Source organism: Pseudopodoces humilis, chromosome 8 (genome assembly GCF_049639895.1).
Source record: "Pseudopodoces humilis isolate 2021_Gansu_Grassland_sample_001 chromosome 8, ASM4963989v1, whole genome shotgun sequence".
NCBI lineage: Eukaryota > Metazoa > Chordata > Aves > Passeriformes > Paridae > Pseudopodoces > Pseudopodoces humilis.
In genome coordinates this window covers 36704298-36722534 of record NC_142207.1, presented here as the reverse complement: position 1 = coordinate 36722534, position 18237 = coordinate 36704298, and the positions used below count along the sequence as shown (strand labels likewise).

Here is an 18237-nt window from a genome sequence, read left to right as displayed (position 1 = left end):
CTATTTAATTTAAAAGATAAATGCCTGACTCTGGGGAGTTCAGCTGTCTGAAAACACCTTGAAAGTTCTGTGAGGTTTCTTTTCCTCCAGGTGAAAATGCTCCCTTCCTTTGTTGAAAGTGGGAATGAGCATGGCAGGTTGTGAATTCTTGGGAAGGATTGAGGGACAGTGATCCAGGGTATCTGCAGGGGTGGTCACACCTGGGGTCACTCAAGTGGCACAGCCAAACCTTGTAAACAGGCAGGTCATGGATATTTTAAGGTGCGGTGGTGCAGCACTTGAGAGCAGCCAGAGGTTTTCAGTTCTCGGTATCAGATGCAATCCTGAACAAGGATTTAATTCACAAGCACAATTTTCAGCCTGAAATCCATAGTGGGTTTTTTGCTGCATTTATCTCAGGCTTTTCCTTCATATGGTGACTGGTCTGTACAGAGATTTCTTCATCCAGTAATTCTTTGGGAGCCCTCTGTGACTGCCTGCCTGCTTTTTTTTAATGGGGAAAAACTCATGTAACACTTCCCTAGATAATTTTGCTCATTTTTCTTGTGCCTAAAACAATTAAATAGGTAACATGGTTTTGGGGTTTTTTTTTCTGCTGTAGCCTTGGTATAATTCACCATGATAATTGCTTTATTGCAATGACAGATGACATCTTTGTGGTTCTAAGTACACATCTGGCTTAGCTACTTAGAATAAGGTTGGACTTGATCTTGGAGGTCTTTTCCATCCTGAATTTCCTGTGATTTTCACAGGGATACAGGCACTTTCTGATGCGTATCCATGGTGCTTGGGATAGAGCAGGGCATGTTGATGATGCTCAGCTGTAATGCTGGGCAGGATTAATGAAAATCACCTCACAAGAAGCACCTGGGCAGCATTTCCACCAAAGCAGGCAGCATTTAAGGAGCCTGGAGGCAGCTCTGGAAGCAGGGATGCAAGGTAATGTTTTCAGTTTGTATTGTCTGCTGTCCAGCTTTTTCATCAAAACAGTTGTTTTCTTCTATAAAAACAGTAGGCTTGTGTGTAGCCTTTAATTTTGTCATGCAGCCTGGTAAGGTGATCCTGCTTAAAACTGCTGGGAGACTTTTCTTAGCTTCTGGTAGATCCTACCAGAGGGAAGGGCAATAGGATGTGATCCACATACTCTTTTAGGCTCCCTGATAAAGTGTGCTCCCAATGAAGGGGCCAGTCCTAAAATGATATGGAAATATTCTCTTGCTGTAGAGGCTGGCACCGAGGCAGATAAGGGGAGCAAATTGTTCTGAGATATTCATCTTATGATGTGAACAAGAGGAGAATGAGTTGGAGCACAGGGTTTATCTGAAATCTGTATTCTGTGCCTTTTTCTTTCAATGCATGGGATAAGTGGAGCTCAGAGCAACCTGATCTGGTGGAAAGCGTCCCTGCTCATGGCAGTAGGTGGTTTTTTAAGGTCCTTTCCAACCCAAACTATTATATGATTTTTAATAATTGGAAGTCATATTTTTACATAAATAAATGGGTGCTGCTAGAACTGTTTACCCTGCTTTTGTTTAGTGGTGAATATTCTGTTACATCCCCAGGTGTGTCTTGTCAGATCTCTAACTGTGGTCTCCTCATCTCCCTGAGTTGGTTGTAATTGGCATAATTTGGTGGTGGAGCACCACCTTTCAAAGGCTGATTAATATTTGTGTGAGTCAGCAGGGACACGAGTGGTGGGTGGTTCTCAACCCACCAGGAAATGCTTCCACAGCTTGTAAAGGTGAGGTGTTAATTTGAGCCAGCTGCTATGGATGGCATTACCTTTGCCTCATATTAAAATGGTCTGGAGACTTAGATTTCAGGTGTTTGGGGTCACCCAAACCACTGTTATAAAATGATTTGGGTTTTCTTGTCTGCCTCTCGTTGGTGTTTAGGATAAAAGCTGCTTTGTTTATCTATGAACGAGGAAGAACCTTAGGCTTTTGTGGAATGGAGAGATTGCATTGCTGGGATTACTTTACCACTGTATGTAAAGGTTTGTCCCCTCATTTCCTTGCATAATATGGATAATAAGTACATCTGCTGAATCTGAAGATTTCTCTATTAAACCAGCTTTGGGTTTCCCAAAACAAACCACTTGGAGCAGGAGACACCTCACTTTTCCAGCTCTGCTTCCATCAGGTACAACTTGGTGCCATTTTTCTAATCCTGGGGTTAGATGTCTTGAGCATTCAAGGGAAAAAAATCTGGAATGCAGTTGGAACAACCTTACAGCCATCATTTGGGACCAAGTTACAAGTGGAAACTTGTTGGCTTGTTAGAAAAGCAGTGAACTTGTGCCGGGAAAGTGAGATTTTCATACTCCATGCCTTTGGGAACAGTTTCCTAGAGCTAGATGAAGACAGTAAATTTGGAAATGCTTGTTTTTCTCTTGGTTTTAAACTCATGCCTTTTGCTGTTAAGTCCAGGTTTTTATCTTATAAGTAGTATTATTTGTTGGCAGTGTGCCCTGCAGTATGATAAAGCCCCATCACTGCTGTGAATTAAGTGGAAAGGTCAGCAAAGGCAATTAAAAATGTGCCAGAATTATTAAATAAGACATCTGTTGAAATTGCCACATCCCTTGAAGTATTCCAGGCCAGGCTGGACGAGGCTTGGAGCAGCCTGGTTTAGTGGCAGGTGTCCCTGCCCATGGCAAGGGGTGAAATGAGAAGGTTTTGTGGGTTCCTTTCATCCCAAACCATTCTGGGCTCTGTGGTGGCTGTCAAAATTCACTGGCTCCTCAAATGGAATGGGAGTGAAAACCTGGATGCTGGAGAAGAAATTCCAGTATTGCTTGGATTTAGCTTATGCAAATGTCTTGTGGCATTTCAAATAAATATTGGGGCGGGGGGGAAACCCTTCCTAGACAGAGCTTTTGATGATGCTACAGGAGTAGTCAGGTTCTGGTTTCCTTGCACAGCCTCCATAAAAATACTGGAAGGACTGAGTGCTAAAAATACATCCTTAACCCCACAGCAGTGGTTTGTGTTGGCCTTCCTGGAGGAACGAATCTCTTTAATTAGTAAGACAGCGAAGTTTATTTTGGGGTTTGCCTTGTTTTCGTTCTGGGATGTGAATGAACTCTCATGCACTGCAGCTTAAAAAAATACAGAATGCTGTAGCTCTGCTGGGGTCTGCTCCAGCTGCTGGCAGCAGCTGCAGCCTGCACTGCGCGCCTCGTCCCCCTGCCCGCCTTTGCCTGGGAAAAAATAAATCCATTTAAACGGGGAGGAGGAGCCAGGAATTGTTTTGATCTGCCCCAGTAGCTGCCTTGATGTGCTAACCACATGTTTGTCTGTGTGATCCTAAGGACAGAGCTCCCCTGGCTTCGTGCGGGAGCAGCTTTTGGGAGCTCTGTGGAAAGGGCAGAGCTGGTCCCTCTGGATTCTGGAAGTGTGCATTCATTGTCACGTGTTCTGCTGCTGCTTTTGGGGTGGTTTCTTGAGATTTGGAGACTGTGGCTGTTTGCATTCTCTTTCCCTGCTGTACTGCTTCCAAGTGGCTGTGTTTTATTAAGGCTTTAAGGCTGCACTTGATTGTGTTAATTATTTTCTTAAGAGTGTGTGCTGGTGGTGTTGCTGGAGTAGAGGCTGACACCCTTCGTGTTGGCTTTGAACTACATTTTAGATCTTTGTGTGGGTTTTTGGCATTCTTTATTTTTATTTTTTTCTAGACATGAGAAGAATTTTTCATCATGAATATCAGTGGCTGATGGGGTTGAGTTTACCTGAGGAAGTGGCACAGAGGTGACAAAGAATATAAACTGGTCCCCAGCTTTCCTTTCTTAGCTCATATAAAGGAAATAGGAGGTTATATGATTAGTAGGGAACCGGATTTGAAGGGAGGATAATTCTTGAAGTGTTTGGGTGCAGGGACTTTACAGCATGGTTTGCTAGAGCACATTATAGGTCAAGATGCAGCAAGAGGGCTTGTGCAAAAATAGCTCATATTTTCCAAATTATCTTTTAATAGGCCTCATTTGCATGTTGTAAAATAGCAAACGTGCAAAGCATCAGAGCCAGGACTTAAAGGACAGAGGTGTTTGGTCTCTTAGGTGAACAAAATTGGTTTCTGATTACTGAGCTCTGCATGGGCTCTTTTAAAGATATAATTTCTAGTGCAGGGCTTTGAGTTTAAAGTATGTGCCTGAGGTGATGGGAACCTGCTGAAGCTTGGAAAACACACTTGAGTTTTTTGGCTTCACCCAGGAAACACAAATAAGAGTGTAGCCAGAGGGCAGGATTTTTGCAAAGACCCACAGCAGTCTGATTCCTTGATGAGTGGTATTTTTTTAAAATAAAAAAATAAAAAAAAAAAGTCATATTACCAGTTCTGGCAAAGTAAAGATTGAGCTATATAAGCCTCAAATGGAGAAGGATTAACAAATGGATATTTGCAATGGTTCTGTGTTGATTTAGATCTCGGGCATTGCAATAATTCTTCAGGTGCTGTGGGTGCTGGATGGATGATGGGAGGGGAGGAGAAGCCGAAGGAATGATAGGGAATGGACTTTGGCATCCTCGTGGTTTTTCCTGACTTCTGGCTTCCTCCAAACCTGCAGCTTTATCTGCAGGGGAGAGCTGAAAGAAGCTTTGTGTTTGCAGCCACCGAGTCCAAAGTTCATGTGAACAATGTTTTGGATTTCCAAAATAAATACTTTGTACTTGCATGGGTCCTGTATTTTCTGAAATGCCTGGTGGTAGCAGGTGCTTTTTAAATAGGAAGCTGTGGAAGGAAACTCTTTCCTAATGGAGCATTTAGTCATGTTATCTTCTCTAGCTGTTATTAACTGTTTTTAAGCAGTTCTCAGGCAAAAGGTGCTGGCAGACCTGAGCCCTCCCCTGCTTGCTTGGCTTTCTGTTGGCTTCAGGATGCATCCCTGGCTCAGCTGTGCTGGGTCCCAGGTTTTTAGTGCTGGTTTAATGTTTTGGTGGCTTTACAGGCTCTTGGGCAGCAGGGTAATGAAATGGAGTAAGTGGGTATTAGCCTTGTTGCAGGAAGATAAAAACTAACTGGGAAGCTGAAGCATCTGAAGTGAGTCTGCATTGCTCAGGTGTGCTGCCAGAGCAGAGTTCCTGGACAGGGAGAGCATCCAGGGTACCTGCCTGTTCTGAGCAGCTTCATGGGGCCATCTCCTCACCTCAGGAGACCAGACACTGACCATGTGTTCCCTGCCCCACTTTCCTGCTTTAGGCTCTCCATGTCAGCTCTGAGGAAATCAGCCTTTTTCTCATAGTGGATCTCTGCACAACTGACAGAAAATGGGCCCCCTCTGCACCGTTTCCTTGTTGCTCTAAGCAAGGCTTTTGCACTGGTTCCAGCTCAGCATTAATTCCCTTTGAGACCATGCCTTGGATTGCACTGACTTTTTTTTTATTTTTTTAACATTTGACAAAAGCTTTGTTTAAACAAGTTAGATGTGCATCAGGCTAATAAATATAAACCCTGTCAGATTATTCCTGCTGGGCTGTTCTCTGGAGAACAGTGTCCCATTTGTGTATTTTCCACTAATCATCTCCAAATCTTGCATGGGTGATATCAAGTTAAGGAAAGTGAATTTAGGATTACATATGGCACAGTCAGGGAAAAAGAGGCTCTGTTTTGACAACCAGCATAGCAATCTGGGAGACATGACTCCAGTTCTAAAAAATGTTTTCAGAAATGTGTTGCATAAACAAGTCATCATTTCCCTGGTGGAGAGGGGAAATGTTTTTCTAGATGTACTTCTGTACAAACCTTCTGGACCTGTTTTCCGTAGCCTCAGTTAAAAGCACTGAAAAAGGTCAATTTGAATGGTTAGATGATGTCAGAGCACAGATTTGGGTTCAGAAGCAAGGAGGATGAGCCATGAGCTGATTTGTAAGTGACTGAACTTGTGTCACTGCAGGTTTTGGCATGTGGGTGCTGTGACTGCAGCAGGAGAAAAAAGAGTCCTCGATGGCACCATCACTCCTTTGCAGGTTCCTCGAGAGGGTAGGGGCATTTTGGGGATGGGGAGAGTTGTAGGTTCAGCTGAGTTATAGGATCCCACCCATTAAACCATATTGACTTCATCCTGGCTGCCTGGGTGTGATGAAGGGTAGAGTTTGCCTCTGCCAGCAACCAGCAAGATGGAATTGAGTGAGGTCTATAGCTGGCTGGGTAAATGAGGTGCTGGGGAAAGGCAGACTTGTCTTCATGGGGAGAATCATAGCTCACATTTACTGGAGTTTTGTAGGGGAGAACAAAGGAAATCTGTTCATTTTGATTGCTCTTGCTAAAGACCTGAGCTGAGCTGCCATCAGATAAGAAGGAGGGTCTGTCCTCTTGTGCATAAAACTTTTTAAAAAGTAGGAAATCATGTCTAGGAATAAATAATTGATTTTCTTTTTTGTGTTGAAAAGACCCAGCAACAAATCCTGGAGGAATCTGCTGCAGCCTCTTCAGGTTAAGATACTGATGAATGCCCAGGGAAAGCAAAAACCAGGAGCTGGTTGTGCACAGCTACAGAAGAACCTGGTGATGGTTAGTGATGGACATCCTGGTGGCTTGAACTTGCTGTAGGTCAGTGTGGGGACAGTAAAAGGTGACGAATTTGGTCCAGCCAAGAGCAACCCCCGGTGAGGAGTGGGGCAGCCAAGAGGGATCAGCATGAGAGAGGAGGGGGACGTAAAGATGGAGTCACTCATGTTCATCCCTTCTTACTTACTTAAAGATTAAGAAGCATGTTGTGAAACTGGTAAGAGGCAGATTAAAACCCAGCCCAGTAGTTTTCCCTTTTGTTACAATCCCAAAGACAATAGAGCTGCAAGTCCCTGTAGGACCTTGGCAGTGTCCTTAGCAGAGATGCACAGCTGTGAGAAAAACACTTCAAGGTCTGTGTTTATGGGAAGAGACTGCCTCTCTCTGAATTGCTTGTTCACAGAATCCCGGGATGGTTTGGGGCAGAAGGGACCTTCAAGCTCACCCCATCCCACCCCCTGCTGTGGCAGGGACGCTTTCCACTATCCTGGTTGCTCCAAGCCCTGCCTAGCCTGGCCTTGGGCACTTCCAGGGATCCAGGGGCAGCCACAGCTTCTCTGGGCACCCTGTGCCAGGGCCTGTCCACCATCACAGGGAAGAATTTCTTCCCAATATCCCATCTAACCCTGCCCTGTGGCAGTGGGGAGCCATTGCCCCTTGTCCTGTCACTCCAGGCCATCAATTTTTAATCTGGAACTTGGTGTCTGCCACTCTCATGTGTTTGTACTTTTGTCACCATTTTGTTGAGCATGACTTGTTATTCCTTTTCTCTTCTTCCTCCTATGCCTTTTTTCCCCCAAAGTTGCTGTGGTTTTGCTCATTTGCTGCCATCTGCTTCATGTTCTGCTGCTGAAGTTTTGGTGATGCTCAGGTGTTGCCCCAGGACAATCTCCAGTGGAATCCCAGGGGTGGGAATCCTGTGCAGGCTGGCTTAATGTGTGCTTGGGTTTTATTTAGTATTGCTTCTGGAGCTGTGTGAGGAGATCAGGGAAAGGTTCTTCCCCCAGAGGGAGCTGGGCACACCTGAGGTTGTCAGAGTCCAAGGAGCATTAAGGGATGCCCAGGGTGGGATTGTTGGGATGTCTGTGCGGGGCCAGGGGTTGGACTGATCCTGGTGGGTCCCTTCCTGCTTAGGAGACTCCATGATTCCATTTCCTTCTCTACCAAGTAGTCAACAAGTGGGAACTTGCTAATTTTTTGCCTTTTTTTTGAGTTGCAGTCATTCTTACCTATTGGAAAAGCTAAAAGTCTTTTCAGCCTGCCCAGCAAGCAAAGCCTCTTTCTTTTTTTTTTTTTTTTTTTTTTTTGCATCTCTATTGTGACTTTTCTTCTTGCCAGATAAATCTGTTTCTATATATTCTTTCAAAATGCTCTTTTTTCCCCCCACTTCATCTTTTTTAATTTATCCTTTGACGCCGATTCTTCTTGTGCCAACTGCAGAAGCTGTCCCTTTTCATCTTTGATGCTTCTCAGGGAGGTTCCTCATTAATATTTGGATTTGAATAAGAAAGGCTAAATCCTTGTTTGTGTCTATAGTCAGGACAGGCAGCCCAGGCTATGGTTTTTGAAGGGTCTCATTTTGGGTACTTTGGACATCCTTGCTGGGACACAGATTTAGTTGTGGATTTTTCCTCCTGTGTGACTTGAACAGCTTGAAACTTTATCGCCAGATTTTCACTGAGTTCCGTGTGGGATTGTCTTTCCTGTGCTGGCACTGCCCTTCCCCTGAGGCAGGAGATGGGAGACAACAGACCTCACCTCTGACACTGCCCTGCTTTTGGGCAGACCCAACAAAATAAGGCATTTACCAAACATTCCATCCCCAGTGCCTTCTTTTTCTTCCTGGATTCCATTTCTGCTGTGCTTCTGTGTTTAGCTGAATTTCTGTGGGGATTTGGCCCTTAGGAAACATTGTTTATTGCCTGTAAAAAAAGATATTACTGCACTGCAGAGATGATCTTTTCCCAATTTTATTGGAGCAGGGAGCAGTTGTACTACAGGGATGCTTTCATTTTCTCTTTGTCTGCTTTTTATATTCCTTCAGCCTCTTGATGGGGTTGTCATTGCCTGTTGGAAAAGGGGCTGGCCCAGACTTCCAGTGCCACATTTCTCAGGGGGATGTGTTAGGAAATGTGCATTTGATTGGAACTGAGCTGTATTCCTGACAGTCCTCACTCCGAACATCCCTTGCTGACGTGCTCTGGGTTTCTCCCACGGCAGAGTTGTCTCAGGAGAAAGCTGTGGTTTCATCTGTGGGATTTTAATTTCTCTTACACTAACTGTGTGTGTCAGCTCCTGAACCCAACCCACTGGGAAAATACAGGGAATGGGAAGTTTTACTTGTTAAGTATGTAATTTATTTTTCCTTGTAAAAATCCTACAGCCAAAATATCTGCTCTGTTTGGTTTTAGGATTTTGTTTTGTGGGGTGGGCGGGGTTAGGATGAGTAGTCAGGGTTAGAGCTACATTATATTTAAGGGCAAAACAAATAATTTGGTGGTGTTACTTGTAAAACTTAGTGCATGAGATTGGGTTTGGGAATATACTTGGATCCACTGTCCATCATTCCTTTTGTAGGAATGGGGTTATCCCTAAGGAGGTAACATCTCTGCACCCACCTGAAAGCTGTGTAGAGTGGCTGTAGATGTGAGGGGGGGGAATATTAGCAGCAAACTGTTGAAATATTTTTATTTCAACAATTTGAAAATTGAAGACAAAACCCAAATGCCGTGGCAAGAGCCAAGTGCTCTCCAATTCCCAAGGCCAGAAGCGTATTTTGGGAAAGGCTGGCTGGGGAGCTTGTGCAGCTCTTTGCATCCCTGGTCCTCCTTTTGTTTCCATGGCAGCACAAAGGATAACGCTGCTGCAGCTGCCAGACGCTGCTGGAAGAGAGATTACGGCTTTGACCTAAATATCTCTTTAATACAGTTCTCAGTTACAGGGAAAGGTTTTTCAGATGTTGGAGATATGGGAGGCTCTGGTGAGCAAGCTCAGATTCCTGATGCTTTAACTGCTCTAAGCTCAGCCTCGTTTTCCTGTTTATAATTAGGAATCGGGTACGGCCAGCGATAAATCTGTCCAATATCAAACATTTACACTGGAGCTGGAAGAGCTGCTGGGGTTTTATCCATCCTGACAGCACTGGCAGGGGATGGGAGGAGTCTTAAACTGACAGCTCGTGAAATCCCTCTGGTTTTAGGGCTGTAATTGAATTGCTCTGTGGCAGTTTGGTGACTTGTTCTGCAGTGTGTGTATTAATGCTGTTAGTGAAGTGTAAATACAGCATTGTGCAGGGGTGGGATGTGATTCCCAGAGCCTGGCTGGAGTTCCCACCCGGAGGAGGGCAGGGAGCTGCAATGCTGCTTTTTGCCTAAAGTGCCTGAGAATTATAAATTACACATCTGCAGTTCAGGAAGGAAAAAAGGGGCTGTTTGGAGCTGGGTGGTTGCAGCAGTAATTCCTAACTGGCATACAGTGGAAAGCCATAGAATCCATGATTCTGTCACACTGAGTAGGGAGGAAATAAAACCTTAAATCATCCTGGTACTGCTGTGGGTGGGTTTCTCAAGGTTTTATTTGTTACTGCTTTGTAGTTATTGTTTGGTGTAATGGAACAGAGTGAATAAGCAGAGAGGACCTGTATAAAAAAACTGATTTTAAAAATCTAAACACATCAGGGGTAAAGATTCATAGAATTCCAGGGTGATTTGTGTTGGAAGGGACCTTAAAGCCTGACCAGTTCCACCTCCTGCCATGGGCAGGGACACCTCCCACTAGACCAGGTTGCTGAGAGCCCCATAAAATATATAAAAAGAGCCTTTTGAAACATAACACGATCTTCCAAATAATATATTATGCAAAGCTTAGAAATCAACATGTCAGGATGGTTTTCTGCTATTTTCTGTTGGAACTGACTCAGTGCTTTGACTTAAGGTGCTTGGGGCTGGGTTGGAGAGGATGTGCTGTGAGATTACCCCTCCTGAAAAATGCATGTTTTAGGAGGATCACAAGTCTCAACCCAAAATCTGCACGTTTCCCTCTTTGCTAAGAAAATCAGCACACGAGCCTTGGGAAATACGTCCTGAAAGTGCTGCTTTGATACAGCTCCAAGACAGAGATGTGTGGCCTTATTTGCATCCTTGTGGACAAGTGGAAGCTTGTAGGAATATTTTCTGTACCTGTTCACTCTCAGGTTTTTATTTCAAAGGAGAAGAAACTCTAAATATTGCTTGTAATGCAGAAATTACTGAAGGGGAGAGCAGTGTGTGACATAGCTGTTGGTACTTGTAACTTAATTCCCATGTTTCTGAGGGTTCCTGTTCTTAGCAAAAAGGATCTTTAGCTGTGAGTTTGCAAAGAAATCCCTTGGCTTTTCTATATTCTATTTATTTACAGCTTTTCCTCATTTAGAAGGACAGCAAAGTAACGTTGGGATTGCCTGAGGGAAGCTCTTGCAGAGAAGCTTTCCAAGAATTGTGAAAGATTGAAGTCCTTTCATGTCATCCTGCAGAGAGATCTGCCCATCCTTCCCTCACCACTCTTTTTGGTCAGGTTGCCATTGAATTTCCATGTGGATCAGAGGAAGAGAAAGCTCTGAGCTTCTCAGCTTTTTGCTACTCAAGGGTGAGAGATTAAGGTGAAAAAAAGGGCAAAACAAGGTTGGTGGCTCAAGGGGTGCTGATGGGCACTGCCCAGTGCTGTGTTAATATTGGGGCTGCCCAGGCTCTCCCAAAATAGTAAACAGACAAATTGCACTGGCTGGGGAGGATTTTTTCCTCAGGATGGAGGGGGTGGTGTAAATCTGATTGGCCCCAGTTAGAACCATTTTCTCAGAGGTCCCATTAGCTGCCTTGCTGCTGTTGCCCGTGGCAGTAAATGGAGTTAATTTAGGAGAGGGTCTCCAGTGTGAAAACCCAAGGGTGGAATGAGCCAGACTGCTGGACTCTGAACAGCCAGGCCCTTGCTGTGGTTATTGCTGGAATGGCTGGGAAGCATTTCTGGTTTTCATGACTTCCCTCCCCTCTTGAATCGTGGATGCTGGGATTCATTGGTGCTTCACCCTGTGTTCTCTCATTAACATTCTTTTGCTAATATTTATTTAGAGTTTAGTGGTCATTCCTGGATTTGAAGAAGTAGATTTTTCTGTTGGAAAATTCTTAGCGGGGTTTTTTAAATAGGAAGTGTTGGAACAGTCAGACCTTGGAATCAGCTGTTGTCCAGTGCCATGGAGTGCATGGATCTGGGCAAGAGTGGCCATCAGACCCCAGGATTTCACCTCAGCAGGTGTTGCCCCATCCCTGGAAGTATCCAGGGCTAGTTTGGACAGGGCTTGGAGCAACCTGGGATAGTGGAAGGTGTCCCTGCCCGTGGTGGAATGGATGAGCTTCAAGGTTGCTTCCAACCCAAACCATTCTGGGATTTGTGTGGTGGAACCAAAGTCTACATCTCATTCTTAATACTGGAATTAATAAGGTTCCTCTGGGTGGGGCTGAGTTACTAAACTGAGGTTTTAAATCAGCCAAGGATCCTCTTGGAGTTCGTGCTTTAGTGTAGTGGTAGAAATAAAACCAGAAGAATTGAGGAAAAGGAAAATGAAGACTTCTGTTGTGGCAAAGAAATCTTTGTGAAGGAGATGCAGCTGTGCATCTTCTTGGTGCACGTTTTAAAAAGACACAAGTGACACCATGAATATTTGAAGCTTTTGATCAGTGATGCAGAAATGAAAGGAGCAGCACATGCAACTGTGATTAATTATTGACAAAAGTAATTCCTTGCATGTGTGGAGCCTGGAGTGGGACATGAAGGTTGAGTTCACTGGAATTCCAGAGCTGGGCAGTAATACAAACAAGACCCTAGTTGATCAACTTCATACATATGGTTCTATTTATTATGCAAATCTCTTCCAATATGTTTAAATCAACATGTGGTGGTGGGGGGGTTGTAGCTTCAGCAGAGGATTTTTGTGGGCTGCACAATTTGGACTCTGCACGTTCCAATTTGATGGATCCAGTGTTTCATGCTGTATCTATAATTTAGTTTTCTCTATTTAGGAAATTAAGGCAAATCCCCAGACCTGTCTGTGATGTTCTATCTGCAAGTATTTGACCTTTTCACCTTAACTTCTGTGGATCTTGGGATTAACTTGGAATGAGTCAGTCTTTCCTGAGGCATTCCTAGAAAGTGAATTGGGTGGAGGGTGCTTCCACGTCCATCCCAATGATGGCACACAAACCTCACACTGCTGGAGAGACCAGGCGCTGTTTCCTGCCCTGTTCTGTGTTTTACTGTGGTAATTCCTTGTAAACATGCCAGTGTAAAGGAATCTCATAGATCTCCTAATAGAAATGGCTGGCTTTATTTTTTTAAAGGGCACTGGAAAACCTTATGTAAATTAATTGCAAATTGAGGGTATTAGAAGTGGGAGATTTTAGTTTAAATTAGCTGGGTTGAGGTCAGGGTGGTTTTTGTTTGGGTTTTGTTTTGAAGAGGTGTACTTTCGCAATAAAATGGAATTTCAACCTTTATCAAGTATTTTAGACACTCAAAACCTGTGCGGGGGCAGGAACCAAGGGCAGGTTGGGCAGCAGAAAAGGGGAAGGTAGCTTTGTTAAGAAGTCTAGCACCTTGACTAGTGAATTTAATTTTATTTCTTATGTTGCCAATCAGGATTAAAATACATATATTGCCCATGTGGAGGGTCTTTGAGACCTGATACAGTTTTGGAAGCTCTTGATGTGGGGTTTTGGTGTATTTTGATGAAGGAAGGACCAAGTAGGAGGAATAAATCCACACCCTTGGGCTTCCTTTCTGCAGCTGCCCACCTTCTGTTTTGTCTTTTGGCCTCTGTGCTTTTTGGAATTCTAGCTTTCATTGCCTCCCTGATTTGTCCTTTTGGAAAGCACAGGTCTTCCAAAATAATATTTTAAGGTTTTTACTGTAGATAAAAACAGGATTTGTGATGTTCTTGTTACCCTTGTGCAGTTTACCCTTTGGCTTGGCAGATTTTTTTGCAGTTCTCCAAGTCAGCACCAGTGATTTGCTCACTCATCTTTTTCTTACCTTCCATGGTGATAAAATCCAGTGGTTCTTTTTTATGGAAGCTTGTTGACATTAATAGGGAGCTCTTCCAGTTTGTTTCACACATCTAAACCTCCACGAGTCAGGGATAATACCTGCCTGGGACTGATGGTTTTGTTTGACTCCTGAGAGTCTGGAGATGAGCTGAAACCTCCTCATCTCATTCAGCCTTGGCTGTTCCTTCCCAAATCCACAGCAGCTCAAAGCAAACCATGACAGTTGATAATTTCCTGTTAGGGCAGTGAAATTTTTCCCAATACCCAATCTAAAGCTCCCCATTCCATTGCTCCCTGTCTGGGAAAACATTCCTTACCACAGGAAGGTAGGAGAACATCCCTAAACCAAGCTGTGGTCCCTTTGGAATGCTTTAATCATGAGCAGGTCTTGCATGCAGTGTTCCCAAATGAAAATTGTTGCTTGTTTTGTGTCTATCTCAAGTTATTGTCAGCTGGGTGTAGCACAGAAAGCTCTTCCTGGGGTTTTGATCCAGAGGGACTTCAGGTGATGGAACAGGAGCTGCATGACCAGTGTCTTCTCTTGCACATGGAATGCCAAAGGTTACCCTAGGTCTTCAGAGCTTTTCACTCTGAGCCTTTGGTTTTCCTTCCCCTGCCAGTGAGTGTGTGGGAGGAGCTCATCCCTGTACCAAAATACTGATCATTTTCCATGTGTTTTCATATAGGTACACACAGGATTTAATACAGAAAGATGTTACATACATCTGGAGCTTTCCTAATTCCTAGCTAATAGGTCTTTTTGGGATATTGAGGCAAGAGCAAGATATTTAATAGAGACACTGGAAAATGCAAGTGTTTGTTTTTAGGTGGGTGCTGGGAAAACTTGGGTGGTTTCTGAAGTTAGTGAGGGTCACATCTAGAGTAGGAAATTGCCTTCAATTTCACAGAATCACAGAATTACTCTCCAGATCAAAAAATGAAATGAAACTGCCTTCTCCTCCTGCTGATGGGTTTATTGGAGGGGAAGCAGTGGCTTGCAGGACCTTAAGTGGCTTTCTTAAAAATGTGGTAAGGTGTAACTTTCCATCTGTTATTTTCCTGTGGCTTCAGGAATTGATTGGAACACTGGAAATCTCGGTGCTGCTTCATTTCTGTGGAGTTGGAGCTGATCTCCTCAGTAAGAGCATTCTGTGCAGAACAGGCATTCAGCTGGTTCGCATGGTTCTGGAGGGGTTCAATCAGGATCCATGCTGGGTTTGTAACAGAAACATCACTGTCTGTTTGCTTACAGCTGATCAGACCTTTAGGGAAGGAACGAAATTGTGAAAGTTTCTAAATACAGAAAAACAGAGCCTTATTTCTCTTCTTTGGTGTGGAATTGTCAGTGAGGCAGGAGCCAAGTGCAGCCCAAAGAACATAATTTCTGTGAGAAACTTGCCTTTCTTCAAGAAATCAATCCCTGCCCCAAGTAGTTTTTAATTAATTTTGTAGTAAATGGATCTGTGGTTTATTTCTGCTTAGATTATGCTATTGAAAAAATAGTGTGTTTGAGGAAAAAAGAGAGATTTCCCCCTTCCTAAGCAGGGATGTTCCCACTGACTGGTTGCTGAAGTTGCTGACATTGTGATGTGCAGTAGAAAATAACATGCTTTAGAACCAGCGAATTTTCTTATTTACCTGGGTGGAGAAGTTACTGCAGATGGTGGCAGCTGCAGTCAGTGACTTGTAACGTGACAAATCCAAGGCTTCTCCTGTAGGGAAGGAATGTGTTGCTGTGCATGGGAAATGGTTTAACCAGGTACACACCGGAAGAGCCTTTGCACAGCTCCAAGAGCCTGGGGTTACTTTGAGCTTGCTGATGATGTGGGAGCACTTGCTGCTGAGAGCAAATCCATGCAGAATGGCAATTTCTGGAATTTTTTTTGTATCATTTCCATGGTTTTTGTCATGTTGGACTGTCAGCCTCCCAAGAATCAGGCGTGGCCTTTGGTCTCGCATTCCCAAAACCGTGGCATGAAATTGTGTGCAGCAGAGTATTAAATGTCATTATCCTGATGTTGGGAATGTTTTCCTCTTCCACAGATGCCTTTGTGAATAGCCAGGAATGGACACTGAGCCGATCTGTACCAGAGCTGAAAGTGGTGAGTTCATGTTTGCTCCTGTCTTGGAAAACATCCTGGAAATGTCCCACACAAGTGGGGATCTTCCAGGCTTAATTTGAGCTGCTGTTGGGAAAAAATGTAGAAAGCAATTTTAATAAATACAGAAATTTTCCCTCTATGTATCTGTTATAGACCCACTGAAGGGTTTAGATTGGGAGGGACCTCAAAGCTCACCCCCTTCCACCCCCTGCCACAGGCAGGAACACTTTCCACTATTCCAGGTTGCTCCAAGCCCCCTCCAACCTGACCCTGAACACACTTCCAGGGCTGAGGCTATCTTTATGAAGATGATGTATATTCAATATTTATTTTAATCATACTTCAAAGATCTCTCAGTATTTTATTGCTGTTTGAGTTTGTTCTGCTCCAAGAAGCAGCTTCCAAGGGGGATCTTCTCAGCAGGGAAGTCTTATGAGGGCAGTGGAAGTTAGCAGCTGACGCGTAAAGCTCATTTTATCTCCCCATATTAAGCTTTCATGATTTCTTAAAGGACCAGATGTCTGTTCTCCCTCTCTTTAAAGAATTTAACCCTTTCCCAAGTCTGAATTGATAATAATGTTTTATAGAGGTGAGAGTATCTGCAAGGGCACATTTAACAGGATAAATTCACTGAGAGAGGCATTTTAATGGGGGCAGCATCCTCACAACTACAGTTGTGTGGCCATTTTGACTTTAGCAGTGCTCAAGGTGAGTACAAGAAGAATCTGCCAGTCAGTGCATGTAACTCCCTAATACAGGAAAGGTGCCTGAGTTTTGTTAAACAGATGCTGTCGTTTGGAAGACCACAAATACCTCACACAGTGAAAAACCAGGAATTCAGGACTGGGATGTATTGGTTGGATAGGAGTCCAGCACTGGTAGCTGGCTTATCCTGGGTTTCCTTGCACATGCCTTCCCCTTCTCTGAGCCCTGTTCATTCACAGCACCCACCAAGAAAATTGGGAATTGCAGGTGAGACCAGAGCTGCAGGTACTCCATGTTGTAGTTGAGAACACAAACGATTACCAAGCACCATATGATGGTGTCAGGGTACATTTTTCTCTTGTGACAGCCTGGCTGCATCATGTCAGTGCTTACCTTGGGTGTCTTGCCTGTGTTGTCTGAAGCAGGGCGGTGGGAAAGCAGATTTCAGCTGTGTGGCTGCTGCAGAGAATTGATTTGCAGTGGTCAGCATGCCACGAGATTGCTGCCAAAGGGTAAAAGCAGAACTTCTGCTGTTACAAAAAGAATAATTTGATTATAGCACTGCAAATGATGGAAGCCAGCAACAGCAGTTGTTCCTGTGAACTTGAGCTCCAACAGGAAGGGTAAATTAGGAAGCCCAGCTGAAATCCGCTCTACCTTTCCTTCACGTCTGCCCTTGGGGAGGGGCTGGGGCTGTGGGTCACCTCTGTCATTCCCAAAGTTCAGCTTCATCCTGGGTGCTCCTTGTGGCTGAGGAACATGAGGGCCATGTTAAAGGGAGAGGGTGTCCTCCTGTACAGGCTGGGAGGCAAATACTTATTTATTATTTATTTCTAGAGTGGCTGTTGTTGCACCCTTTGGGCTCTGCATAATTTTAAAGGGAACAGAAACTGGCTCTGGGAGAGCAGAGAAAGCCCCCAGGGCTGCAATAAAGGAAGGAGGTATTTTTCAGTGTGCCTTTGAGGAAAAAACACCAGTCTTTGCCTCCTTTTTTCAGCAACATGAGGGTTGGTTTCTTTCCAGTGCTCAGAAGGATATTCAAGGCCACCTTGGAGGGGGTGTGGAGCAACCTGAAATAGGGGAAGGTGTCCCTGCCCATGGCAGGGGGTGTAACTGCATGAGCTTTAAGGTCCCTTCCAACCCAAACCAGTCTGGGATTCTGTAATGGGTTCCTGCTGATCCAGTACTTGAGTTTAACTTATGGCTTTTCATGCTTTTATTGTGGTCAGGAACATGGTGATACCAGTGCCTTTGGGGTTTCTGGGTCCTGTTTATTCAGATATTAAATAAGGATATGTTAGGCTGAATAAACATGACGTATTTCTGGATAAAATCACCAAATTTCTTGCAAAAAAATATGCAAAGTGCAGTCAGGCTCCTCTCAGGGACAGCTTTAAAATGCCAAGTGCCATCAATACAGTTTATTATTTTTCCCAACAGGCTTTAGGAGGAGTGGGCAAAGTGGCTTGAGTTTGTTTTACAGCATGTCTGGCACATGGAAATAAATGATTCAGTGTTGCACAAGTCATAACTGAAAAGAGCAGTGAGTTGTAGCTGAATTTTCTCCTCCCAGAACTGGGTTAGGGTGGTATTTTTGTTCCCTAACATGCTTGTCATAACTTGGTGCATTTCAGACATATCCATAAATAAATGGAGATGATTCGGATTGTTTGTGTATGAAACAGGGGAGAGAGGAATATGACTGCTGTGAAAACAGGCTGGCATTTTTGTCATACTGTGGGGGATCAGCCTTGAAGCAAATACTAATGCTGATTAAGAGAGAAACTGTATCAGAACTCAGATTTTTATTTTTTTTCACCAGTGTAGAATTTCTTTCTGCTACTTTGTAAGAA

At 44.0% G+C, this 18237-nt stretch overlaps 1 protein-coding gene across 8 annotated transcripts in view; it reads left to right on the top strand.

Annotated features, from left to right (window-relative positions):
• The window catches only part of AGAP1 (ArfGAP with GTPase domain, ankyrin repeat and PH domain 1), a 308125-nt gene that overhangs the window by 80226 nt on the left and 209662 nt on the right, over positions 1-18237 (top strand). For all 8 annotated transcript variants that reach the window (XM_014261324.2, XM_005532757.3, XM_005532756.3 and 5 more), the window contains exon 2: positions 15621-15679. In XM_014261324.2, coding sequence (XP_014116799.1) covers positions 15621-15679 — 59 coding nt within the window. The remainder of the gene's footprint in view (positions 1-15620; positions 15680-18237) is intronic.